This window comes from Pseudophryne corroboree, chromosome 6, assembly GCF_028390025.1.
Source record: "Pseudophryne corroboree isolate aPseCor3 chromosome 6, aPseCor3.hap2, whole genome shotgun sequence".
Lineage (NCBI taxonomy): Eukaryota > Metazoa > Chordata > Amphibia > Anura > Myobatrachidae > Pseudophryne > Pseudophryne corroboree.
Window position 1 is genome coordinate 403,218,236 of NC_086449.1, and position 27,046 is coordinate 403,245,281.

The 27,046-nt window shown below is 47.6% G+C and overlaps 1 protein-coding gene across 2 annotated transcripts in view; it reads left to right on the plus strand.

Moving 5' to 3' along the window:
* The window catches only part of DHTKD1 (dehydrogenase E1 and transketolase domain containing 1), a 190,175-nt gene that overhangs the window by 109,182 nt on the left and 53,947 nt on the right, over positions 1 to 27,046 (plus strand). For both annotated transcript variants that reach the window (XM_063926877.1, XM_063926878.1), the window contains 3 exons: positions 2,307 to 2,576; positions 2,962 to 3,133; positions 10,474 to 10,672. In XM_063926877.1, coding sequence (XP_063782947.1) covers positions 2,307 to 2,576; positions 2,962 to 3,133; positions 10,474 to 10,672 — 641 coding nt within the window. The remainder of the gene's footprint in view (positions 1 to 2,306; positions 2,577 to 2,961; positions 3,134 to 10,473; positions 10,673 to 27,046) is intronic.

Consider the following 27,046-nt stretch of genomic DNA (forward strand, 5'->3'; position numbering starts at 1 on the left):
TGTGGATAAGTCCTGCTTTGGATTCTAGAACGATATCTGTGTCTGAGCCTCAGTACATAGTGTTAACAACCGATGCAAGTTTAACAGGTTGGGGAGCACATCTGGCCCAGCAAAGTCTTCAGGAGTCTCTCGAGAGAAGAAATTTTCCTCAAATCGGCGAGAATTGAGAGCCGTATGGAATGCAATAGAAGGCTTCCAAGATCAGTTGAGATGAAGGCATCTAAAAATATTCTCAGACAATATAGTGGTCGTGACTTACTTGAACAGTCAAGGAGGCATCAGAAGTCAGGTGTTGTTACAGGAGGTAACGAGAATATTAAACTGGGCAGAAAGACATTTAAAATCCGTGACAGCACTGTATGTTCCAGGAAAGGACAATATTATTGCAGACTTCCTAAGCAGACACAATCTCTTGCCAGGAAAATGGGAGCTGGATGCTCAAGTACTTCAAGAAATTGTAAAGCGGTTTGGGCAGCCTCAGGTGTATCTGATGGCCACTCATCTCAATGCAAAGTTTCCTCTGTTCTTCTGAAGATATTATCTGCCACAGACAAGTGGCGTAAATGCATTCTCCCTGCCATGGAAGTTCAACCTGAAGTATGTCCCCCCCCCCCCCACGATTACTCGCACGCTGAAGAAAATCAGAGAGGAAAAGGTGGAAGTGATAATAGTGCTACCTTATTGGCCAAAGAGTTTGGTTCCCGATGCTAACGAAAATGGCAGTTCAGAACCCTTGGACATTACCAAACAAGGGGAGTTAGTTTTACATCAGGGACCAGTGGTGCACCCGAATATACAACATCTTCATTTGACGGTATGGAGATTGAACGGGATCTGTTAAGGAAGAGAGGGTTATCGGAACAAGTAATCTCTCTTCTGCAAGCAAGGAAGAAGGTATCGTCAGAAATCTATTATACAGTTAGGAAAACTTTCTTCTCTTCTTGGTCAGAGTCTAAATTTGACGTCTTAAATGCCGAGACTTCTCACATTTTACAGTTTTTGCATGATTGATTCAACAAGGGTCTGGCTGTGTCTACTATCAAGGTGCAAATTTCAGCACTAAGTGCATTACTGGATAGAAAATTATCAGAAGATGAGCTTGTAAAGAGATTCTGCCAGGCAATAAAGAGAATAAGGCCATGGATCAGGTCAGTCCTAGCTCCTTGGGATTTGAACCTTATTCTAAATGCTTTGATGTTAGCACCATTTGAACCTCTGCAAGAAGTGTCTGTGAAATTACTAACGTGGAAGGTGTTTTTTTCTGACGGCCATTACTTCTGCACGAAGAGTCAGTGAACTTTAGGCGTTATGGGTGGAAGAGCCTTATTTGAATGTTTTTCCTGGACAAATCTGGAGTTCCTGACAAAGGTGGTTTCTACATTCAATTTGAGTCCAGAAATTGTATTGCCTTAATTTTTTCAGCAACCGAATACTGAAGAAGAGGAAAAATTACAAACTTTGGATCTGGTACGAGCGATATTCATTTATTTGGAAAGAATGAAAGACTGTAGGAAGACAAAGCATCTGTTTGTCCTGCATTCAGGAAAGAGGAAAGGCGAGGCACCTACAAAACAAACCATCTCAGATCACAGATGGATCACTGTGCTGATTTCATTTGTATACAAAGAAAGTGGTCAAAATGTACCAGTAAATTTGAAGGCACACTCGACTAGGGCAGTTGCAACACCTTGGGCTAAGAAGGCACAGGTGTCGGCAAAGGATATATGTGCAGCAGCTACCTGGTCATCAGTTTACAGTCCCTTTTCCAGTCACTATGTTCATGATGTGGCTGGCGCCCACTTTGGAAACCATTTCTTGAAAGAGGCATTGTAACAAATAAATTCAGTTATTAAGCATGGATTTTTGTTTTATGGGCTGTTAATATTCACCCTCCCTGTAATTATTATGCTTTGGTATTTCCCAGAGTATTGGCTGCCATGAAGTAGCGTAGAAGAAAGTAGCAAATTGTACTTACCGATAATTTCATCTCTTCAAGATACTTCATGGCAGCCCATAATTACCCTCCCTAAGAGTGTTTTTTCACAGGTACTGAATGGACACTCAAAAGACTAGGGAGGAAGAGGAGGGATAGCCTTATATACCCTAAGTGGGCGGTCCCCAAGTGTGAAAAAACTTCCTGTCTGGAACTAGGGGGATTGGATACAGTCCCAGAGTAATGGCTGCCATTAAGTATCTTGAAGAAATGAAATTATCGGTAAGTATACTACTTTATTATGTATACCTGCTTTATGTTTTATGTATGTCCTGCAAAGCATTATGTAACTTAATAAATTATTTTTTTTCAGCTGATGTTCCGTAAAATGCGTGGCTTAAGTGAGTTCCCAGAAAGCTCCCTGGCTATAGGTGATGTTCTTTCCCACTTGACTTCCTCTGTAAATTTGGAGTTTGGTTTTATCAAGCCTCTACATGTCACTATGTTACCAAACCCTTCACACTTGGAAGCAATTAACCCAGTTGCTGTTGGCAAAACTCGGGCTAGACAGCAGTCTTTATTGGATGGAGTTTATTCATTAGATAGTACTGCACAACCTAGTGACAAGGTTGTATGCCTTCAGGTAAATACACTTTTTGCTATTATTTATATATAATAAATGAAATATAACTACTAACACATCTGGTGGGATGTAATGGTGTCTGAGATCGCAGAAGGTGCTGGCTGCTGGCCGATCTCTGCCGTTTTTTTTAAAGGGGCAATCGTTTATAAGGCATGGTTTTACCTTGTAAGTGTTAGCCCCTTTTAAAAAACAAAACAAAAAACAACTTTCGAGATCGGCCGGCCTCCCGCATTACATCCCGCCGAATATACCAGAATAAATGGCATTTTTTTCCTATGACATAGCAAATTGACTTATTACTAGTAAACATTTGAGTCTTGTGTGTGTGTAAATATTATAGCTCTTGTTCCACTTGATTTGCTATTTTTATTTATTTTTTCTAAAGGTGCATGGTGATGCTGCTTTTTGTGGTCAGGGTATTGTTCCTGAAACCTTTACACTTTCAAATCTACCTCATTATGAAATTGGTGGCAGTATTCATTTGATTGTAAACAATCAAATAGGATTTACCACTCCCCCTGATCGGAGTAGATCCTCAGTATATAGTAGTGATGTTGGTAAGTATCCACAATTTATACACATTACCGTTCAGGTGTTTTATTTTCTTATTTTATGCTGAATTATTGTTTTAGTATTATGTGATTTATAGATTTCAGTCTAGATTTTTCACTAGTATACAGGAATTATGTCATTTGTCTCATATACAGTGCTTAGATTTATATGATAAAGTATTGTTTGTTATATATTGTAATAATCCTTTTTAACTTGAAATGTTTGGAGTGAGGAGAAAACAGTTTACATACAAGATATTTAATTATGCTAGACTACTGCCAGCAGGGCTGCAACGGGGCCCTAGGGTGGCACATGCTCCAGTCCCTGTATTTGAGGGGGCACCAAGACAAAAACAGGAAGCCTGTGATGAGTTGGAAGTATGTTGTGGTGGGGGAAATCCTAGTTGCAGCCCTGGTAACAGTGTGTATGAGTGTACATTAATTAGTTCTTGTTAGAAAGCGGGGTTACCTGCGAGTCATAGAGTAGTCAGTCTCTGAATGTCTGGATGTGTGATTATTTACCAGACTCATAAGCATTACAATACTATTACAGAGTGCCTCTCCCCCGCAATCCACTCTTCTACTGAGCGTTCAGTATTAACGTAGTGTTCTGTGATTTATAGATGGACTGCAATGGGGGGATGCAGGTAATATAGCGGCTGTCGGGATCCCGGCGTTCAGGAGACAGACGCCGGAATCCCGTCAGCCGGTGATATGCCGCCAGACGGAATCCCGGCATGGGCTCGGTATTCCCGCTCGGATGCTGGGTCCATGCCACCAACCGCTAATTTTTAAAGTCCCTATGTCGTCTACTGTTGTGTTGGCACTAGTGTGTTGTGACCTAAAGTGACATGACTGGAGCAGGAGGCTGAATGGGCATAGTAATCCGCATTGATCCTACTGTAGATAGGGACGCCACACATACAGTACACGATGAAGGTCCCACTGGAATATATATTTTTTTCTCTAACGTCCTAGTGGATGCTGGGGACTCCGTAAGGACCATGGGGAATAGACGGGCTCCGCAGGAGACTGGGCACTCTAAGAAAGAATTAGGACTACTGGTGTGCACTGGCTCCTCCCTCTATGCCCCTCCTCCAGACCTCAGTTAGAATCTGTTCCCGGACGGAGCTGGGTGCATTTTAGTGAGCTCTCCTGAGCTTGCTAATAAGAAAGTATTTTAGTTAGGTTTTTTATTTTTAGAGAGCTTCTGCTGGCAACAGACTCTCTGCTACGTGGAACTGAGGGGAGAGAAGCAAACCTACTAACTGCGGCAAGGTTGCGCTTCTTAGGCTACTGGACACCATTAGCTCCAGAGGGATTGAACACAGGAACTTAACCTTGGTCGTCCGTTCCCGGAGCCGCGCCGCCGTCCCCCTCGCAGAGCCAGAAGACAGAAGCCGGCAGGTGAAGCAAGAAGACGTCAAAATCGGCGGCAGAAGACTCCTGTCTTCATATGAGGTAGAGCACAGCACTGCAGCTGTGCGCCATTGCTCCCACACTAACCCACACACTCCGGTCACTGTAGGGTGCAGGGCGCAGGGGGGGGCGCCCTGGGCAGCAATTGAGTACCTCCTGGCGAAATAGGGCATTTATACAGCTGGGCATTGTAATATGCATGAGCCCCCGCCATTATTTTTACACAAAATCGCGGGACAGAAGCCCGCTGCTGAGGGGGCGGGGCTTCTTCCTCAGCACTCACCAGCACCATTTTCTCTCCACAGCTCCGCTGAGATGAAGCTCCCCAGGCTCTCCCCTGCAGAAGCACGATAGAAGAGGGTGAAAAAGAGAGGGGGGGGGCACATAAATTTGGCGTAAAAACAATATATACAGCAGCTACTGGGTTAACACTAAGTTACTGTGTGATTCCTGGGTCATATAGCGCTGGGGTGTGTGCTGGCATACTCTCTCTCTGTCTCTCCAAAGGGCCTTGTGGGGGAACTGTCTTCAAATAGAGCATCCCCTGTGTGTGTGGTGTGTCGGTACGTGTGTGTCGACATGTCTGAGAAAAGGCTCCCCTAAGGAGGAGATGGAGCTAATATGTGTGTGAGAGGGTGTCTCCGTCGACAACGCCGACACCTGTTTGGATATGTGTAAGTGCTAAGGTGAATTTATTGCACAAAAGATTAGAGAACAGACAGGAAATCTACCCATGTCTGTCCCTATGGCGCAGAGACCTTCAGAGTCTCACAATGCTCACTATCCAAGATAATAAACACTGATATCGACATGGAGGTTGACTCCAGTGTCGACTACGATAATGCCAAGTTACAGCCAAAATGGCAGAAAAGTATTCAATATATGATTATTGTAATAAAAGATGATTTGCATATCACTGATGACTCATTTGTCCCTGACACAAGGGTACACATGTTTAAGGGGAAGAAAGCTGAGGTAAATTTCCCTCCTCTCATGAGGAAAAAGAGCGGGAATCTCCAGACAAGAGACTGCAGCTTCCCACAAAGAATTCTCAGGCAGTATCCTTTCCCCACTAGGGCCAGGATGTGATGGGAATCTTCCCCTAGGGTGTCACGTTTGCCCAGAAGGTAGCCCTAGCTATTCTCAGGGATCCTGCAGATAGCGTGCACATTCTGGCACACTACTCAGACCGGCGATTGTGTCGGCATGGGTTTATAGCGCTGGGGCGGCGTGGACAGGTACCTTATCAGCAGAAATTGAGACCCTAGTATGTATGTGTGTGTGTGTGTATATATATATATATATATATATATATATGTGTATATAGAGAGATATGTATATATATTAAAGATGCTGTCTTAAGAGATATATATAATCATACATGGCCAAAGAGACATGAGTATACTGGGTCCTAGAGTCAAAGCTATGTCGATTTCTGCTTGACGTGTCCTGTAGAATATGCAATGGACAGATGATGCCAACTTAAGTGGCATATGGAAGGCTGAGGATTGTGTGGAGAAGGGTTCTCGGACCTGGTCTCCACGGCTATAGCTGGTAATTCTGATATTTTGCCTTATATTCCTGCACAGCCTAGGAAAGCACGTCATTATCAAATGCAGCTTTTCGAACAAAGAAACAAGAAAGTCCGAGGTGCGTCCTTTCTTGCCAGAGGCAGGGGCAGAGGAAAGAAGCTGCACAGCTAGTTCCCAGGAACAGAAGTCCTTCCCGGCCTCTATGAAAATCCACAGCATGTCGCTGGGGCTCCACAGACGGAGCTAGGCCCGGTGGGGGCACACTTTCGTAAGTTCTGCAAAAAGTGGGTTCACTCCCTGTTAGATCCCTGGGCAATAGATATTGTGTCTCAGGGATACAAGCTGGACTTTGAGAAGATGCCTCCTCACTGCCGGCCCTGCCGGCTTCCCCCCCACGAGAGGGAAACAGGGTTAACTGCAATTCACAAATTGTATCTTCAACAGGTGGTGGTCAAGGGTCCCCTCCTTCGACAAGGAGGGGGTTATTATTCGACCATGTGGTAGTCCCGAAACCAGACGGTACGGTCAGACCCATATTGAATTTAAAATCCCTGAACATATACCTGAAAAGGTTCAAGTTCAAGATGGAATCGCTAAGAGCGGTCGTTAGAAGCCTGAAGGGGGGAGATTTTATCGTGACTCGGGACATAAAGGAGGCATACCTTCATGTCCTCATTTGTCCACCTCATCAGGCGTACCTCAGAATTGCGGTACGGGATTGTCATTACCAATTTCAGACGTTGCCGTTTGGTCTCTCCACGGCCCCGAGAATATTCACCAAGGTAATGGCGGAAATGATGGTGCTCCTGCGGAAGCAGGGTGTCACTATTATCACGTACTTGGACGATCTCCTCATAAAAGCGAGATCAAGAGAGCAGTGGCTGAACAGCGTATCACTTTCTCTGGAAGTGTAACGGCAACACGGCTGGATTCTATATATTCCAAAGTCGCAGTTGGTTCCTACAGCTCATCTGCCTCTCCTAGGCATGATCCTAGACACAGACCAGAAAAGGGTTTATCTCCCGATAGAGAGAGCTCAGGAGCTTGTGACACTGGTCAGGAATCTATTAAAACCAAAACAGGTGTCAGTGCATCACTGCACTCGAGTCCTGGGAAGGATGGTGGCATCATACGAGGCCTTTCCCTTCGGCAGGTTCCATGAGAGGACCTTCTAATGGGACTTACTGGACAAGTGGTCCGGATCACATCTTCAGATGCATCGGTTAATCACCCTATCCCCCTGGACCAGGGTGCCTCTCCGGTGGTGGCTGCAGAGTGCTCACCTTCTCGAAGGTCGCAGATTCGGCATTCAGAACTGGGTCCTGGTGACCACGGATGCAAGCCTCCGAGGGTGGGGGGCAGTCACATAGGGGAGAAATTTTCAAGGGCTGTGGTCAAGTCAGGAGACTTGCCTTCACATCAATATCCTGAAATTAAGGGCCATATACAACGCCCTAAGTCAAGCGGAGACCCTGCTTCGCAACCAATCGGTACTGATTCAATCAGACAACATCACCGCAGTGGCTCATGTAAACCGCCAAGGCGGCACAAGGAGCAGGGTGGCGATGGCGGAAGCCATCAGAATTCTTCGATGGGCGGAGAATCACGTACGAGCACTGTCAGCAGTGTTCATTCCGGGAGTGGACAACTGGGAAGCAGACTTCCTCAGCAGACACGACCTCCACCCGGGAGAGTGGGGACTTTATCAAGAAGTCTTCGCGCAGATGGTAGGTCGGTGGGAACTGCCACAAGTGGACATGATGGCATCCCGCCTCAACAAAATATTGCGCCAGGTCAAGAGACCCTCAGGCGATAGCTGTAGACGCACTGGTGACACCGTGGATGTTCCAGTGGGTTTATGTGTTTCCTCCTCTTCCTCTCATACCCAAGGTGATGAGAATCATAGGAAAAGGAGGAGTGAGAACAATACTCATTGTTCCGGATTGGCCAAGAAGGACTTGGTATCCAGATCTGCAAGAAATGCTCACAGAGGACCCATAGCCTCTGCCTCTCAGACAGGACTTGTTGCAGCAGGGGCCCCGTCTGTTCCAAGACTTACCGCGGCTGCGTTTGTTGGCATGGCGGTTGAACGCCGGATCCTGGCAGAAAAAGGCATTCCGGATGAGGTTATTCCTACACTGAAGGCTAGGAAGGAGGTGATGGCTAAACATTATCACCGTATAAAAAAAAATTAAAAAAAATGTGGCTTGGTGTGAGGCCAGGAATGCCCCTACGGAGGAATTCCAGCTGGGCCGTTTCCTTCACTTCCTACAGTCGGGAGTGACATTGGGCCAGAAATTGGGTTCCATTAGGGTCCAGGTTTCGGCCCTATCCATTTTCTTTCAAAAAGTACTGACTTCTCTTCCTGAAGTCCAGACGTTGTTTAGGGAGTGCTGCATATTCAGCCCCCTTTTGTGCCACCAGTGGCACCTTGGGATCGTAACGTGGTGTTGAGTTTCCTGAAATCTCACTGGTTTGAGCCACGTAAGACCGTGGAGTTAAAATATCTCACGTGGAAAGTGGTCATGCTATGGGCCTTAGCTTCGGCTAGGCGTGTGTCAGAATTGGCGGCTTTGTCATGTAAAAGCCCCTATCTGGGTTTCCATATGGACAGGGCAGGAATACGGAATCGTCCGCAATTTCTGCCGAAGGTGGTGTCATCTTTTCATTTGAACCAACCTATTGTGGTGCCTGCGGCTACTCGTGACTTGGAGGATTCCAGGTTACTAGATGTAGTCAGGGCTTTGAAGGTTTATGTAGCCAGAACGGCTAGGGTCGGGAAAACAGAATCTTTGTTTATCCTGTATGCATCCAACAAGCTGGGTGCTCCTGCTTCAAAGCAAACTATTGCTCGCTGGATCTGTAACACGATTCAGCAGGCTCATTCTGAGGCTGGATTGCCGCCTCCAAAATCGGTAAAAGCCCATTCCACAAGGAAGGTGGGCTCTTCTTGGGCGGCTGCCCGAGGGGTCTCGGCATTACAGCTTTGCCGAGCAGCTACTTGGTCGGGTTCAAACACTTTTTTGCAAAATTCTACAAGTTTGATACCCTGGCCGAGGAGGACCTTGTGTTTGCCCATTCGGTGCTGCAGAGTCATCCGCACTTTCCCGCCCGTTTGGGAGCTTTGGTATAATCCCCATGGTCCTTACGGAGTCCCCAGCATCCACTAGGACGTCAGAGAAAATAAGAATTTACTCACCGGTAATTCTATTTCTCGTAGTCCGTAGTGGATGCTGGGCGCCCGTCCCAAGTGCGGACTTTCTGCAATACGTGTATATAGTTATTGCTTAAATAAGGGTTATTGTTATGAGCCATCCGTTGAGTGAGGCTCAGTTGTTGTTCATACTGTTAACTGGGTAAGGTTATCACAAGTTGTACGGTGTGATTGGTGTGGCTGGTATGAGTCTTAACCTGGATTCCAAAAATCCTTTCCTTGTAATGTCAGCTCTCCTGGGCTCAGTTTCCTTAACTGAGGTCTGGAGGAGGGGCATAGAGGGAGGAGCCAGTGCACACCAGTAGTCCTAATTCTTTCTTAGAGTGCCCAGTCTTCTGCGGAGCCCGTCTATTCCCCATGGTCCTTACGGAGTCCCCAGCATCCACTACGGACTATAAGAAATAGATTTACCGGTGAGTAAAATCTTATTTTTACCCACCAGCATTTGTTGGGAACTTAGGGGGGAATAATACTTCAAACAAAATTAAGGAACTGAATATAGGGCTTAATACAGAATTATAAGTAAAGCAAAAAAAAACCCAACAAGTAACTTTGTCTCGGGAATAAACCATGTTGCCATGCAAGGGGAGCAAATACATTAGTATTTTTTCTGTGCTGGGTAAATACTGGCTGCTTTTGCATGTAGCCCACAAATGTTAGCTTTATTTTTACACTGCAATTTAGATTTCAGTTTGAACACACACCACCCAAATATGTCTCTCCACATGCCTCACCTGGTTTTGGCCAGTTACTTGCTTTTCTGCTTTGCTGACATATCTGAATCAGGCCCGTAGTTCCTTGTCACAGATGATAATCTGCATTTCTGTTCTGTATACCTATTTTCTGTATGTTGCTTAAAGTTTATTATCCTTGTCTAAAGATTTTCATAGCAATGAACAGCAGGTGACAAATGGTGCAGCAAAGATTTTGGCATATGGAGGGGTGGGGACAAATCAAATGAAATTACATTTTTGGCACAAACAGCAGTGTTTGGTACATACATGAACAATACCAACACAAGCAAAGAAAAAAACAACAAGTTATGAGAGTCCTAGATTTACAGTTGAAGCTTTGACCGGTTTTGGCCTTATGTACTCAACAAATCACATTTACCCAAGTTTATATTTTCAACCTTATTTGCTTATATGCATAAATATTATTTGTGTTTTCTGCTAATTTAGGTAAAATCGTTAGTTGTGCTGTAGTTCATGTTAATGGAGATGATCCTGAGGAAGTTCTGCGAGCAACACGGCTAGCAGTTGAATATCAGAGGCTCTTTAGAAAAGATGTGATTGTAGATTTATTGTGCTACCGGCAATGGGGCCATAATGAGCTGGATGAACCATTCTTTACTAATCCTGGAATATACAACGTTATCCGGTGAGTTTTTATTTTTTATAATTGTTTTGGATCATTACAGCAGATTAACTTGGGACAAATACTGTGATTATATCCCCTCCCTGTGACTTACCTCCACTTTCCTGTCAAGATATACATTTAGTTACCTAACCTCAGTCCTTGCTCCGTGCTGATCAAAAGATATGTACACTTACACTTACTGTAGCAATGATCTTTCTTTTTGGTACTAACTACTAAGTCTCACTGTTATTTTATATATATATATATATATATATATATATATATTCACTGTATGGTGCTGTGGGTAGAAATGATGTGGCACATTAAATATATGAGACTACCAAATGATTAAAGCTGCACTCATAAAGGACTTGTGGTCTATGTACTAAGCCCTGGAGAGAGATAAAGTATCAGTCAATCAGTTCCTAGCTGTCATTTTTTAAACACATATGGTAGTTAGGAGCTGAATGGCTGGTACTTTATCTCTCTCCAAGGTGGATTTTTAATAAACCTAATTATCTGAAAAACAAATATAGATAAATATCTTTTTACAGTGGCAGCACTGTCCAAAATTCAAATAGGGGAGCCACACCAACTACCAGTGACCAGGACGGCTAGGTTTGGCAGTGTTTGGGGTGGCAGTTGGTGTGGCTCCCCTATTTGAATTTTGGACTGCGCTGCAACTGCCACTGGGAAAAAAATATTTGGCTATTTTTTTATTGTTTTTTTGCAAAAAATAAGAATTTACTTACCGATAATTCTATTTCTCGTAGTCCGTAGTGGATGCTGGGGACTCCGTCAGGACCATGGGGAATAGCGGCTCCGCAGGAGACAGGGCACAAAAATAAAGCTTTAGGATTAGGTGGTGTGTACTGGCTCCTCCCCCTATGACCCTCCTCCAAGCCTCAGTTAGGATACTGTGCCCGGACGAGCGTACACAATAAGGAAGGATATTGAATCCCGGGTAAGACTCATACCAGCCACACCAATCACACCGTATAACTTGTGATCTGAACCCAGTTAACAGTATGACAACGTAGGAGCCTCTGAACAGACGGCTCACAACAATAACAACCCGAATTTGTTTGTAACAATAACTATGTACAAGTATTGCAGACAATCCGCACTTGGGATGGGCGCCCAGCATCCACTACGGACTACGAGAAATAGAATTATCGGTAAGTAAATTCTTATTTTCTCTAACGTCCTAAGTGGATGCTGGGGACTCCGTCAGGACCATGGGGATTATACCAAAGCTCCCAAACGGGCGGGAGAGTGCGGATGACTCTGCAGCACCGAATGAGAGAACTCAAGGTCCTCCTCAGCCAGGGTATCAAATTTGTAGAATTTTGCAAATGTGTTTGCCCCTGACCAAGTAGCAGCTCGGCAGAGTTGTAATGCCGAGACCCCCCGGGCAGCCGCCCAGGATGAGCCCACTTTCCTTGTGGAATGGGCCTTGACAGATTTAGGTTGTGGCAAGCCTGCCACAGAATGTGCAAGTTGAATTGTGCTACAAATCCAACGAGCAATCGTCTGCTTAGAAGCAGGAGCACCCATCTTGTTGGGTGCATACAATATAAACAGTGAGTCAGACTTTCTGACTCCCGCCGTTCTTGAAATATATATTTTCAATGCCCGGACCACGTCTAACAACTTGGAATCCTCCAAATCGTTAGTAGCCGCAGGCACCACAATAGGCTGGTTCAGGTGAAACGCTGACACCACCTTAGGCAGAAAATGAGGACGTGTCCGCAGTTCTGCCCTGTCCGTATGGAAAATCAGATATGGGCTCTTATATGATAAAGCCGCCAATTCTGATACTCTCCTGGCTGAAGCCAGGGCCAGTAGCATGGTTACTTTCCATGTAAGATACTTCAACTCCACCGATTTGAGCGGCTCAAACCAATGGGATTTGAGAAAATCCAAGACTACATTAAGATCCCACGGTGCCACTGGGGGCACAACCGGGGGCTGTATATGTAGTACTCCTTTTACAAAAGTCTGGACTTCAGGAACTGAAGCCAATTCTTTCTGGAAGAAAATCGACAGGGCCGAAATTTGAACCTTAATGGACCCCAATTTGAGGCCCATAGACAATCCTGTTTGCAGGAAATGTAGGAATCGACCCAGTTGAAATTCCTCCGTGGGGGCCTTCCTGGCCTCACACCACGCAACATATTTTCTCCAAATGCGGTGATAATGTTGTGCAGTCACCTCCTTCCTGGCTTTTACCAGTGTAGGAATGACCTCTTCCGGAATGCCTTTTTCCCTTAGAATTCGGCGTTCAACCGCCATGCCGTCAAACGCAGCCGCGGTAAGTCTTGGAATAGACACGGTCCCTGCTGAAGCAGGTCCGGTCTTAGAGGTAGAGGCCACGGATCCTCCGTGAGCATCTCTTGAAGTTCCGGGTACCAAGTTCTTCTTGGCCAATCCGGAGCCACTAGTATCGTTCTTACTCCCTTTTGCCGTATAATTCTCAGTACCTTTGGTATGAGAGGCAGAGGAGGGAACACATACACTGACTGGAACACCCACGGTGTTACCAGAGCGTCCACAGCTATTGCCTGAGGGTCTCTTGACCTGGCGCAATACCTGTCCAGTTTTTTGTTGAGGCGGGACGCCATCATATCCACCATTGGTTTTTCCCAACGGTTCACAATCATGTGGAAGACTTCTGGATGAAGTCCCCACTCTCCCGGGTGTAGATCGTGTCTGCTGAGGAAGTCTGCTTCCCAGTTGTCCACTCCCGGAATGAATACTGCTGACAGTGCTATCACATGATCTTCCGCCCAGCGAAGAATCCTTGCAGCTTCTGCCATTGCTGTCCTGCTTCTTGTGCCGCCCTGTCTGTTTACGTGGGCGACTGCCGTGATGTTGTCCGACTGGATCAACACCGGCTGACCCTGAAGCAGGGGTTTTGCCAGACTTAGAGCATTGTAAATCACTCTTAGCTCCAGTATATTTATGTGAAGAGACATCTCCAGGCTTGACCATACTCCCTGGAAGTTTCTTCCCTGTGTGACCGCTCCCCAGCCTCTCAGACTGGCATCCGTGGTCACCAGGACCCAGTCCTGTATGCCGAATCTGCGGCCCTCTAACGGATGAGCACTCTGCAACCACCACAGAAGAGACACCCTTGTCCGTGGCGATAAGGTTATCCGCTGATGCATCTGCAGATGCGATCCAGACCATTTGTCCAGCAGATCCCACTGAAAAGTTCGTGCGTGGAATCTGCCGAATGGAATCGCTTCGTAAGAAGCCACCATCTTTCCCAGGACTCTTGTGCATTGATGCACAGACACTTTCCCTGGTTTTAGGAGGTTCCTGACAAGTTCGGATAACTCCCTGGCTTTCTCCTCCGGAAGAAACACCTTTTTCTGAACCGTGTCCAGAATCATTCCCAGGAACAGCAGACGTGTCGTCGGGGTCAACTGAGATTTTGGAAAATTCAGAATCCACCCGTGTTGTTGCAGCACTAGTTGGGTTAGTGCTACTCCGTCCTCCAGCTGTTCTCTGGACCTTGCCCTTATCAGGAGATCGTCCAAGTAAGGGATAATTAATACGCCTCTTCTTCGCAGAAGAATCATCATTTCGGCCATTACCTTGGTAAAGACCCGAGGTGCCGTGGACAATCCAAACGGCAGCGTCTGAAACTGATAATGACAGTTTTGCACCACGAACCTGAGGTACCCTTGATGTGAAGGGCAAATTGGGACATGTAGGTAAGCATCCTTTATGTCCAGGGACACCATATAGTCCCCTTCTTCCAGATTCGCTATCACTGCTCTGAGTGACTCCATCTTGAACTTGAATTTTTGTATGTACAGGTTCAAAGATTTCAGATTTAGAATAGGTCTTACCGAGCCGTCCGGCTTCGGTACCACAAATAGCGTGGAGTAATACCCCTTTCCCTGTTGTAGGAGGGGTACCTTGACTATCACCTGCTGAGAAAACAGCTTGTGAATGGCTTCCAATACCGTCGCCCTGTCTGAGGAAAACGTTGGCAAAGCAGACTTTAGGAACCGGCGAGGGGGAGACTTCTCGAATTCCAACCTGTAACCCTGAGATACTACCTGCAGAATCCAGGGGTCCACCTGTGAGCAAGCCCACTGTGCGCTGAAATTCTTGAGTCGACCCCCCACCGCTCCTGAGTCCGCTTGTAAGGCCCCAGCGTCATGCTGAGGGCTTTGCAGAACCCTGGGAGGGCTTCTGTTCCTGGGCAGGGGCTGCTTGCTGCCCTCTCTTACCCCTTCCTCTGCCCCGAGGCAGATATGACTGTCCTTTTGTCCGCTTGTTCTTATAGGAACGAAAGGACTGCGGCTGAAAAGACGGTGTCTTTTTCTGTTGGGAGGGGGTCTGAGGTAAAAAGGTGGATTTTCCGGCAGTTGCCGTGGCCACCGGATCCGATAGACCAGGCTTTTTCAACCAGTGTGCCGTGGCACACTAGTGTGCCGCGACCAGTTTCTAGGTGAGCCGCGGAGCCAGAGCAGCTTCCTGCACCTTCAGAGTGAACTGTTGGCCCAGGCTCTTCTTAGAGGATCAGTCGTGCTCCGGCTGTGACCTGTGCCTTGATGATGTGGTGGTGTCACGGCCGCCGCATCTCACCACTCAGTCAACCCACCCGCCTGCATACACATCTTCCAGTTCCCGCCTGCATACACAGCTTTCCTTGCCCACCCACATCCACACCTGCCCGACCGCCCGCTGCTCAGTATTCGCAGCAATCCACTATGAACAACACCCGCCACTGAGGGACAGGGAGGAGGACAGCTGACCGGTAGGGGCTAATATGTTATCTCTCCTGTGGGGAGCAATAGGATTTATGGATTTATAGGGGGAACAATGTGAATAATTCATGTGGGGAGAAATGTGGTTGATTTATGTGTGAGCAACATGATTTATGTGGGGAGCAATGTGATTGTTTTTTCTGTGTAGGCCGATGTATGTGTGGATTTTTTATTACTGTTAAGGCCAATGTGTGTGTTTTTTTCCTGTGGGGAACGGATGGTGTGCCTTGGCAATTTTAAAATAGTGTTCGGTGTGCCGTGAGTAAAAAAAGGTTGAAAATCACTGCGATAGACCGACGCCAAATAATTCCTCCCCTTTATACGGCAATACTTCCATATGTCGTTTGGAATCTGCATCACCTGACCACTGTCGCGTCCATAAACTCCTTCTGGCAGATATGGACATCGCATTTACTCTCGATGCCAGAGTGCAAATATCTCTCTGAGCATCTCGCATATAAAGGAAAGCATCCTTTAATTGCTCTATAGTCAATAAAATACTGTCCCTATCCAGGGTATCAATATTTTCAGTCAGGGAATCCAACCAGACGACCCCAGCACTGCACATCCAGGCTGAGGCGATGGCTGGTCGCAGTATAACACCAGTATGTGTGTATATACTTTTTAGGGTAGTTTCCATTCTCCTATCAGCTGGATCCCTGAGGGCGGCCGTATCAGGAGACGGTAACGCCACTTGTTTTGATAAGCGTGTGAGCGCCTTATCCACCCTAGGGGGTGTTTCCCAGCGCGCCCTAACCTCTGGCGGGAAAGGGTATAATGCTAATAACTTTTTTGAAATTAGCATTTTTCTATCTGGGTTAACCCACGCTTCATCACATACATCATTTAATTCCTCTGATTCAGGAAAAACTACAGGTAGTTTTTTCACCCCCCACATAATACCCCTTTTTGTGGTACTTGCAGTATCAGAGATATGCAAAGCCTCCTTCATTGCCGTGATCATATAACGTGTGGCCCTACTTGAAAATACGTTTGTTTCATCACCGTCGACACTAGATTCAGTGTCTGTGTCTGGGTCTGTGTCGACCGACTGAGGTAAAGGGCGCTTTACAGCCCCTGACGGTGTCTGAGACGCCTGGGCAGGTACTAACTGGTTTGCCGGCCGTCTCATGTCGTCAACTGATTTTTGTAATGTGCTGACATTATCACGTAATTCCATAAACAAAGCCATCCATTCCGGTGTCGACTCCCTGGGGGGTGACATCACCATTATCAGCAATTGCTCTGCCTCCACACCAACATCGTCCTCATACATGTCGACACACACGTACCGACACACAGCAGACACACAGGGAATGCTCTTATCGAAGACAGGACCCCACTAGCCCTTTGGGGAGACAGAGGGAGAGTTTGCCAGCACACACCCAAGCGCTATAATATATATGGGAACAACCTTATATAAGTGTTGTTCTTTATAGCAGCTTAAATATATCAAAATATCGCCAAAAAAATGCCCCCCCTCTCGGTTTTACCCTGTTTCTGTAGTGCAGTGCAGGGGAGAGTCCTGGGAGCCTTCCTCACAGCGGAGCTGAGCAGGAAAATGGCGCTGTGTGCTGAGGAGAATAAGCTCCGCCCCCTATTTCGGCGGGCTTTTCTCCCGTAGTTTTAGATAACTGGCATGGGTTAAATACATACATATAGCCTCAATGGCTATATGTGATGTATTCTTTTGCCATAAAGGTATTAAATATTGCTGCCCAGGGCGCCCCCAGCAGCGCCCTGCACCCTCCGTGACCGCTTGGTGTGAAGTGTGTGACAACAATGGCGCACAGCTGCAGTGCTGTGCGCTACCTTCATGAAGACTGAAGAGCCTTCTGCCGCCTGTTTCCGGACCTTCAATCTTCAGCATCTGTAAGGGGGGTCGGCGGCGCGGCTCCGGGACGAACCCCAGGGTGAGACCTGTGTTCCGACTCCCTCTGGAGCTAATGGTATCCAGTAGCCTAAGAATCCAATCCATCCTGCACGCAGGTGAGTTGAAATTCTCTCCCCTAAGTCCCTCGATGCAGTGAGCCTGTTGCCAGCAGGACTCACTGAAAATAAAAAACCTAAAAACTTTTTCTAAGCAGCTCTTTAGGAGAGCCACCTAGATTGCACCCTGCTCGGACGGGCACAAAAACCTAACTGAGGCTTGGAGGAGGGTCATAGGGGGAGGAGCCAGTACACACCACCTAATCCTAAAGCTTTATTTTTGTGCCCTGTCTCCTGCGGAGCCGCTATTCCCCATGGTCCTGACGGAGTCCCCAGCATCCACTTAGGACGTTAGAGAAATTATGAAAAGCACTCACTGGATCCAGCAGGGAAGAAGTAGGGACAGCACTCAAGTTTTTTGTAAGACATTTTTTATTTTATTTTATCAAAACCGCACAGTACAATACAAATACAGTTTGTGCCTGATGGCCATTTCAATCACTTCTTAGTGACCGAAAGTAACCTCACCGCTGACCGCAAAGTTCCCACCATTGGCTACAATGGAGCGCATAGGCGCTACATTGTATCTCTGCCGTGTGCTGCCTCACAGACACTACAGGAGCACACAGCCAATCAGGAGAGTGCCACGACGTGGCGCTCCCTGATTGGCTGAAGGGACCCTCTTTGACATGAGTCAGGGGGGGTCCTGGCAGTCGGGGAAAGGGGTCCCATGTGTAAACATGGGACCCCTTTCAGTGCGTGGTCGGGTTTCCGTTTTTTCGTTTTGCCAAGTACGTGGATTATTAAAAAAAGGACACGACACACTGGATTTAGGTGAGTATAATTTTATTTTCAGGTACCCTGGAATCGACGTCGAGACGTGGGCCGAGTCGGCATCTGAACATAGGTAAGTATGTGTGTGTCGGAATGTATGTAATAAAGTTGTACTTTCAAGGTGTGTGTGTCCTGTTTTTATTTGGGTATTTTTTTTGCAGAAGAACTATAGGTACCAGCGGGCCCGTTTAACTTCCGCATGCTGGTACTTGTGGTTCTCCAAGTACCAGCTTGCCGGGGGAGGCTTGCAGGGACTTGTAGTTCTTGTGCAAAAAACAATATTCTTTTATTTTACACTTGGCTATCAGCCCCCCATCGGCAGCCCATGGATGGGGGGGGGACAGCCTCGGGCTTCACCCCTGGCCCTTGGGTGGCTGGAGGGGGGGGACCCCTTGTTTTAAGGGGTCCCCACTCCTCCAGGGTACCCCGGCCAGGGGTGACTAGTTAGTGATTTAATGCCAGGGCCGCAGGGACCTATATAAAAGTGTACCCCTGCTGTGGCATTATCTCTCTGACTAGTGGAGCCCGGTGCTGGTTCAAAAAATACGGGGGACCCCTACGCTTTTTGTCCCCCGTATTTTTTGCACCAGGACCAGAGCCCGGTGCTGGTTGATCAAACATGGGGGAACCCCTGTCAATTTTCCCCCCATATTATTTCTACCAGGACCGGCTCAAAGAGCCCGAGGCTGGTTATGCTGAGGAGGGGGGACCCCACGCAATTTTTTTCAGATTTTTAAACACTTTAAAAACCTTTTTAAGGTACACAATGAAGCCCTGCACAGATCTCATAGATCCGGCCGGGATTCCTTGTGTTTTGTCAGGCAGTGTTTTACTCATCACTCCAGTAAAACACTGCCTGACATTACGAATCACATCGACATCGGAAAATACGAATTGTGAAAAGTCGGCAGCTTAGTGAATGACCGTATCAGGATTCAAAAAGTTGCAGTAAAATGCACCCGATACCATTCGAGTTCAAACACCCTTCAAAACGGCCAAAACACGAATCTTTGTAAATATACCCCACTGTGTGTAAATCAGAAATGAAATGTAACAATGATGGGCACTGTAACGTCACCAGTAGTAACAAACCTAAACATAACAGGCATTATCACAAGAGCATAATGCAAGTGGAATGGAGGCTGACACTTTGCATGAAGATATATCATAGTAAATGCTAACCGTAAGTAAAGTGTAGATAACAGAGGTGACCTACTATACAACTCATTGGGTCTGCAGAGTGCTTGCAAAGTCTACATATTCACTGCCTCAGAGACCAGACAAGAGACATTGCTGAAGAAAATGGAAAAAACAAACCAAACCGAAATACAAAAAAAATCCAAAACACTACTGCATAACATATCGTAGGAGCAGGAGCAGCTCCCAGTGCAGTTTGTGTCTCTCAGCAGAGATAGCATAGTGGGTGGTATAAACCCCATGCATCCCGCCACAATAACCAGCTCTGTGACAGCACACACTATGAACTAGTGTGGTGGTGGTGGTGGTGTTTTTTTTTCTTTCTCTCATACGTCCTAGAGGATGCTGGGGATGCTTCATAGAACCATGGGGTATAGACGGGATCCGCAGGAGACATGGGCACACTATAAGACTTTGAATGGGTGTGAACTTGCTCCTCCCTCTATGCCCCTCCTCCAGACTCCAGTTAGATTCTGTGCCCAGTGAGACTGGATGCACACTGAGGAGCTCTCCAGAGTTTCTCAGGAAAAGACTTTGGGGGTAATTCCAAGTTGATCGCAGCAGGAATTTTTTTAGCAGTTGGGCAAAACCATGGCCCTCATTCCGAGTTGTTCGCTCGTTGCTGATTTTCTCTATATTGCGATTAGTCGCTTACTGCGCATGCGCAATGTTCGCAGAGCGCATGCGCTTAGTTATTTTACTCAAAAGTTAGGTATTTTACTCACGGCTTTACGAGGATTTTTCTTCGTTCTGGTGATCGGAGTGTGATTGACAGGAAGTGGGTGTTTCTGGGCGGAAACTGTCCGTTTTATGGGTGTGTGTGAAAGAACGCTGCCGTTTCTGGTAAAAACGCGGGAGTGGCTGGAGAAACGGGGGAGTGTCTGGGCGAACGCTGGGTGTGTTTGTGACGTCAAACCAGGATCGAAACTGACTGAACTGATCGCAGTGGCAGAGTAAGTCTCGAGCTACTCAGAAACTGCTAAGAAATGTATATTCGCAATTTTGCGAATCTTTCGTTCGCAATTCTGCTGAGCTAAGATACACTCCCAGAGGGCGGCGGCTTAGCGTGTGCACTGCTGCGAAAAGCGGCTAGTGAGCGAACAACTCTGAATGAGGGCCCATGTGCACTGCAGGGGAGGCAGATATAACATGTGCAGAGAGAGTTAGATTTGGGTGGGGTGTGTTCAATCTGCAATCTAATTTGCAGTGTAAAAATAAAGCAGCCAGTATTTACCCTGCACAGAAACGAAATAACCCACCCAAATCTAACTCTCTCTGCACATGTTATATCTGCCTCCCCTGCAGTGCACATGGTTTTGCCCAACTGCTAAAAAAAATTCCTGCTGCGATCAACTTGGAATTACCCCCTTTATTAGGTTTGTTATTTTCAGGGAGACCTGCTGGCAACAGGCTCCCTGCATCGTGGGACTGAGGGGAGAGAAGCAGACCTACTTTTTAAGAGTTCAAGGGCTCTGCTTCTTAGGCTACTGGACACCATTAGCTCCAGAGGGTTCGATCACTTGGTACGCCTAGCTGCTTGTTCCTGGAGCTGCGCCGTCACCCCCCTCTCAGAGCCAGAAGATTGATGCCGGGTGAGTATGAGAAGAACTGAAGACTTCAGTGATGGCAGAAGACGCGTCTGTGGTACCGCGCTGCGCGCCATGCTCCCACACAGATCACGGCACTGAGGGTGCAGGGCGCAGGGGGGGCGCCCTGGGCAGCATGGGGGGACCTCAGACAGCACTGGCATAGCAGTTAACAGTGCCCGGGCACTAGTTAAGGGACCCCCGCCAGTATAAAGATTTTGCGCGGGACGGAAGTGCGCCATGTAGTGGGCGGGGCTTAGCCCGCAGAGCTCTCACCAGCGCCTTTTTTTTCTCTTCACAGAAGGCTGCAGAGATGCTGGCCCTGACCTCCACACTGTGCAAGTGACAGGTGCAAAAGGGGGGGGGGGGGGGGGGCACTGGCAAATTTTGTGGTTTATTTTATATGATAAAGCGCTAGCAGGTCTGGGCAGTCCTATTACTGGCCTCAGTACCGGGATAGGTGCTGGGTGTGAGCTGGCAGACCTCTCTGTCTCTCTGGCAGGCTTTAGTGTGGGTCTGTCTCCTATAGCCCCAGTGTGGTTGTGGCTGTCGGTACGTGTGTGTGTGTTGACATGTCTGAGGCTGAATGCTCTTCCCAGGAGGAGGCTGGAGTGGGGACAGACAATTCTGTGAGAGTGGCAGTGTCTGCACCGCCGACAGATGATTGGGTGAATATGTTAAGTGTTTTAAACGCAAATGTGACTAAGTTAGATAAGAGATTTGATAAATCTGAGTCTAAGAAACAGACATGGAGGAAATCCATGGAGGATGCATTGTCACAAGCCCAGGCCCCCTCAGGGTCACAGAAACGTGCATTTACCCAGATAGCAGATACGGATACCGACACGGACTCTGATTCCAGTGTCGACTATAGTGATGCCAGATTACATCCGAAACTGGCTAAGAGTATTCAGTACATGATTGTGGCAATAAAAGATGTTTTACATATCACTGAGGATCCCGCTGTTCCGGATACCAGGGTCTGTATGTATAAAGGAAAGAAACCTGAGGTAACGTTTCCTCCCTCTCATGAGCTGAACTCACTTTTTGAAAAAGCTTGGGAAAATCTTGACAAAAGGATACATGTTCCCAAAAGAATTCCAGTGGCATATCCGTTCCCTTCTGGGGACAGGGAAAGGTGGGAGTCAATCCCCACGATAGACAAAACTTTGTCGTGTCTATCTAAAAAAGTGGCGCTCCTGTCCCCTGACACGGCAGCCCTAAAGGATCCTGCGGATCGTAAAGCAGGAAATTACACTGAAATCTATTTGTCACTACTCAGGCCTGCCGTTGCTGCGGCATGGGTGAGTAGCGCTATTGAACGGTGGGCAGATAACTAATCATCTGAGGTAGATTCCCTAGACAGAGATAGTGTGCTTTTGACTCTGGGTCACATCAGGGACGCTGCAGCAGATTTAAAAGAAGCTGTAAGCGATATTGGCCTTTTGGGATCAAGGGCCAATGCCATGGCGGTCTCGGCTAGGAGAGCGTTGTGGATTCATCAATGGAATGCTGACGCTGACTCTAAGAAGGCAATGGAGTCGCTACCTTTAAACGGTAGGGTCTTGTTTGGCGACGGCCTCACTGACCTGGTGTCTACGGCTACCGCGGGTAAGTCGTTATTTTTACCTTATGTTCCAGCACAACAGAAGAAAACGCCCCACTATCAGATGCAGTCCTTTCGGCCCAATAAATTCAAGAAAGGACAAGGGTCCTCTTTCTTAGCTGCGAGAGGAAGAGGAAGGGGAAAGAGGTCACAGGCTGTTGCAAGTTCCCAAGAGCAGAAGTCCTCTCCGGCTTCTACCAAATCCACCGCATGACGCTGGGGCTCCTCTGCGAGAGTCCGCACCGGTGGGGGCACGTCTCAAGCTCTTCAGTCAGGTCTGGGGGCACACTCGGACCTGGATCCTTGGATAGTAGACATAGTAACCCAAGGGTACAAGTTAGTGTTTCAAGACGTGCCACCTCACCGATTTTTCAAATCGGCCTTGCCAGCTTCTCTTCCGGAAAGGGAGATAGTAAGCGCTGCAATACTAAAGTTGTGTCAAAATCAAGTGATTGTCACGGTACCCCCGTCTCAACGGGAGGGGGGGGGGGGGGGGGTTTATTCGAGCCTGTTCGTGGTCCCGAAGCCGGATGGCTCAGTCAGACCGATTCTAAACCTTAAATCCCTCAATTTCTTTCTCAAAAGATTCAAGTTCAAGATGGAATCTCTACGAGCAGTGATCTCCAGTCTGGAGGAGGGGGATTTTATGGTGTCGGTAAACATGAAAGATGCCTACTTACACGTCCCCATATATCCTCCGCATCAGGCTTACCTGAGGTTTGCTGTTCAGGATTGTCATTACCAATTTCAGACGTTGCCGTCTGGTCTCTCCACGGCTCTGAGGATTTTCACCAAAGTAATGGCGGAAATGATGGTTCTCCTGCGCAAGCAGGGAATCACAATTATCCCGTACTTGGATGATCTCCTCATAAAGGCGAGGTCCAAGGAGCAATTGCTGAAGAATGTTGCCCTTTCACTGACGATTCTGCAACAACAACAACTGTGCCAAAATCACAGTTGGATCCAACGACACGGCTGTCGTTCCTGGGTATGATTCTGGATACAGAATTGCAAACAGTTTTTCTTCCAGTGGAAAAAGTTCTGGAAATACAGAACATGGTAAAACAGATTCTGAAACCAGCAAAGGTTTCAGTTCTTCAATGCACTCGGTTGCTGGGAAAGATGGTGGCGGCCTACGAGGCCATTCTGTATGGCAGGTTCCATGCCAGGGTGTTTCAGTGGAACCTGCTGGACCAGTGGTCCGGGTCTCACCTGGACATGCACCGGAAAATAATTCTATCTCCCAGGACCATAATTTCCCTTCTGTGGTGGCTGCACGGTTCTCACCTTCTGGAGGGACGCAGGTTCGGGATTCAGGATTGGATCCTGGTGACCAGAGATGCAAGCCTCTGAGGCTGGGGAGCAGTCACGCAGGGGAGAAACTTTCAGGGAAAGTGGTCAAGCCAGGAAGCTTGTCTACACATAAACATTCTGGAATTAAGAGCCATCTGCAACGGCATACTGCAAGCAGAACATCTCCTTCGAGGTCTGCCGGTCTTGATTCAGTCAGACAACGTGACAGCAGTGGCGTACATAAACCGCCAGGGCGGAAGAAAAAGCAGAGCGGCGATGGCCGAGGGCACGAAAATTCTTCGCTGGGCGGAAAGACATGCAAGCGCTCTGTCTGCGGTCTTCATTCCAGGAGTGGACAACTGGGAAGCCGACTTCCTCAGCACTCACGATCTCCATCCAGGAGAGTGGGGTCTTCATCAAGAGGTCTTTGCAGAAGTAACAGAATGGGCGCCAAATTCAAAACCACCAATAGTGATTTGGCGCCCATTCTCAGGTGGGGTGGGGGTGGTCCTTATCTGATTTACTTTTGGGTATAAAATCCAATTAGATTGTACTCCACCATGCTTCTGACGAAGGACCTTTGAGTCCGAAACGTGTAAAGTAGGTGGATTCTGTGCTTTGGACTTTGGATTCCCTCCTGGAACATCTTGGGGACGTTGATACTTCTGGCGGTTGGACCGGCTGGTTCCGAACCCTGCTGTCGTGAGAGTCACCTTACCCTATGAGGAGGTTCTATGTGCTTTATTTTCTTTTAATTAATGTGAGTGTAACCCTGTAATAAGTCCAGGAAATCGGCGGCTGAAGACTCCGGTCTTCACTGCAGCTGTGCGCCATTGCTCCCCTTGCACACCTCACACTCCGGTCACTGATGGGTGCAGGGCGCTGGGGGGGGGGGCGCCCTGGGCTGCAATAAGGTTACCTTACATTGGCAAAAATACACATAATATAGTCATTAAGACTATATATGTGTAAAATCCCCTGCCATATATCCATAAAAAAAAGCGGGAGAAGTCCGCCGTGAAGGGGGCGGGGCTATCTCCCTCAGCACACTGGCGCCATTTCCTCTCACAGCTCCGCTGGAAGGACGCTCCCCAGGCTCTCCCCTGCAGTTTCCAGGCTCAATAGGGTAAAAAAGAGAGGGGGGGCACTAAATTTAGGCGCAAATAATATATATATAGCTGCTATAGGGTAAAATCACTCATTATAGTGTACATCCCTGTGATTTATAGCGCTGTGGTGTGTGCTGGCATACTCTCTCTCTGTCTCCCCAAAGGACTTTGTGGGGTCCTGTCCTCAGTCAGAGCATTCCCTGTGTGTGTGCGGAGTGTCGGTACGCCTGTGTCGACATGTTTGATGAGGAGGCTTATGTGGAGGCGGAGCAGGTGCCGATAAATGTGATGTCACCCCCTGCGGGGTCGACACCTGAGTGGATGGATATGTGGAAGGAATTACGTGACAGTGTCAACTCCTTACATAAGAGGTTTGATGACATAGCAGATGTGGGACAGCCGGCTTCTCAGTCCGTGCCTGCCCAGGCGTCTCAAAAGCCATCGGGCTCAAAAGCGCCCGCTACCTCAGATGGCAGACACAGATGTCGACACGGATACTGACTCCAGTGTCGACGACGATGAGACTAGTGTACATTCCAATAGGGCCATCCGTTACATGATTACGTCAATGAAAAATGTGTTGCACATTTCTGACATTAACCCTGGTACCACAAAAAAGGGTATTATGTTTGGGGAGAAAAAGCAACCTGTGGTATTTCCCCCTTCTGAAGAGTTAAATAAAGTGTGTGATGAAGCGTGGCTTTCCCCCGATAAGAAACTGGTAATTTCTAAAAAGTTACTAAGGGCGTACCCTTTCCCGCCAGAGGATAGGATACGTTGGGAGACATCCCCTAGGGTGGATAAAGCGCTCACACGCTTGTCAAAGAAGGTGGCACTACCGTCTCCGGATACGGCCGCCCTAAAGGAGCCTGCGGATAGAAAGCAGGAGGCTATCCTGAAGTCTGTATATACACACTCAGGTACTATACTGAGACCTGCAATTGCTTCAGCATGGATGTGCAGTGCTGAAGCTGCGTGGTCAGATTCCCTGTCTGATAACATTAATACCCTTGACAGGGACACTATATTGCTAACTGTAGAGCATATTAAAGACGTAGTTTTATACATGAGAGATGCACAGAGGGATATTTGCCAACTGGCATCTAGAATAAATGCAATGTCCATTTCTGCCAGGAGAGTATTATGGACTCGGCAGTGGACAGGTGATGCGGATTCTAAAAGGCACATGGAAGTTTTGCCTTACAAGGGTGAGGAATTGTTTGGGGATGGTCTCTCGGACCTCGTTTCCACAGCGACGGCTGGGAAGTCGTCATTTTTACCCCATGTTCCCTCACAGCCAAAGAAAGCACTGTATTATCAGGTACAGTCCTTTCGGCCCCAGAAAGGCAAGCGGGTTAGAGGCGAGTCCGTTCTGCCCAGAGGCAGAGGTAGGGGCAAAAAGCTGCACCAAACAGCAAGTTCCCAGGAACAAAAGTCCTCTCCCGCTTCCTCTAAGTCCACCGCATGACGCTGGGGCTCCACAGGTGGAGCCAGGTGCGGTGGGGGCCCGTCTCCGGAACTTCAGCGACCAGTGGGTTCGCTCACGGGTGGATCCCTGGATTCTACAAGTGGTATCTCAGGGGTACAAGCTGGAATTCGAGACGTCTCCCCCTCGCCGTTTCCTCAAATCAGCCTTGCCAACTACTCCCCCAGACAGGGAGGCGGTGCTGGAGGCGATTCACAAGCTGTACTCCCAGCAGGTGATAACCAAAGTACCCCTCCTTCAACAGGGACGGGGTTACTATTCCACAATGTTTGTGGTACCGAAACCGGACGGTTCGGTGAGACCCATTTTAAATTTGAAATCCTTGAACACTTATATAAGAAGGTTCAAGTTCAAAATGGAATCGCTCAGGGCGGTTATTGCAAGCCTGGACGAAGGGGATTACATGGTATCACTGGACATCAAGGATGCTTACCTGCATGTCCCCATTTACCCTCCTCACCAGGAGTACCTCAGATTTGTGGTACAGGACTGTCATTACCAATTCCAGACGTTGCCGTTTGGTCTGTCCACGGCACCGAGGGTATTTAAGAAGGTAATGGCCGAAATG